An 829-nucleotide genomic window follows, 5' to 3' on the forward strand; every position below is an offset into this window, starting at 1 on the left:
CTCGGCATCATACCACAAGGTCTCTTTCCCTCCGTTGTTGCATCTTCAGATGTCCCTCGGCTGCATCAACGGTTCAAGGCGGGCTGCACGGGGTCCTGCTCCAGATCCACCACCACTCTGTCTGCTCTCCGGCATCCCTTGCCGAGAGCCACCCCTCACTGGCGCGGGGAGCTACCGCCCCCTGAAAGTCTGGCCACAGCTTAATGACCTCTTCCTCTTTTTTTCTTAAAGTTTATTTATTTTGAGAGAGAGAGGTCACGCGCCCGCAAGCAGGGGAGGGGCAGAGGGAAAGACTCGGCACCGCCCGCACGGAGGCCCACACGGGGCTCGACCTCACCGACGGCGAGACCGTGACCTGAGCCTAAATGAAGACTCCTGACACTCAACCGACTGAGCCACCCAGGCGCCCCATAATGGTCTCTCTTTAACCCCAAAGTGTCCAGGACGAACGGTCGTCCAGCACAACCAGGCGAAGCGGCCATTCCGGACGGGCCGCTAGGCGGCGGTAGCTTGCGCCCCGCGGGAGGCCGGGAGGCCTGTGACGTCACTCGCGCGCCGAGCGAGACCCGCGGGGCCGGTGACGTCATGCGCGCGTCCCGGAGAGCCCGGCGCGGTCATGTGACGTCACGCGCACGCCCAGGCGAAGCGGCGTGGTCGCTGGCGCGAGGGTCGGTGGCGTTCGCCATGGGTCCGCGCGTGCAGCTCCCCCCGGAGATCCAGCTGGCCCAGCGCCTGGCGGGAAACGAGCAGGTGACGCGCGACCGGGCGGTGAAGAGGCTCCGGAAATACATCGTCGCCAGGACTCAGCGGGCCGCAGGTTGGCGCGGGC

At 65.9% G+C, this 829-nt stretch overlaps 1 protein-coding gene across 1 annotated transcript in view; it reads left to right on the plus strand.

Annotated features, from left to right (window-relative positions):
- The first annotated feature begins 360 nt into the window (after nt 1-360).
- The window catches only part of RRP1 (ribosomal RNA processing 1), a 14,225-nt gene continuing 13,756 nt past the window's right edge, over nt 361-829 (plus strand). The window contains exon 1 of the mRNA XM_029938854.1: nt 361-817. Coding sequence (XP_029794714.1) covers nt 586-817 — 232 coding nt within the window. The 5' untranslated portion in view covers nt 361-585. The remainder of the gene's footprint in view (nt 818-829) is intronic.

The sequence above is a fragment of the Suricata suricatta genome, chromosome 5, assembly GCF_006229205.1.
Source record: "Suricata suricatta isolate VVHF042 chromosome 5, meerkat_22Aug2017_6uvM2_HiC, whole genome shotgun sequence".
NCBI lineage: Eukaryota > Metazoa > Chordata > Mammalia > Carnivora > Herpestidae > Suricata > Suricata suricatta.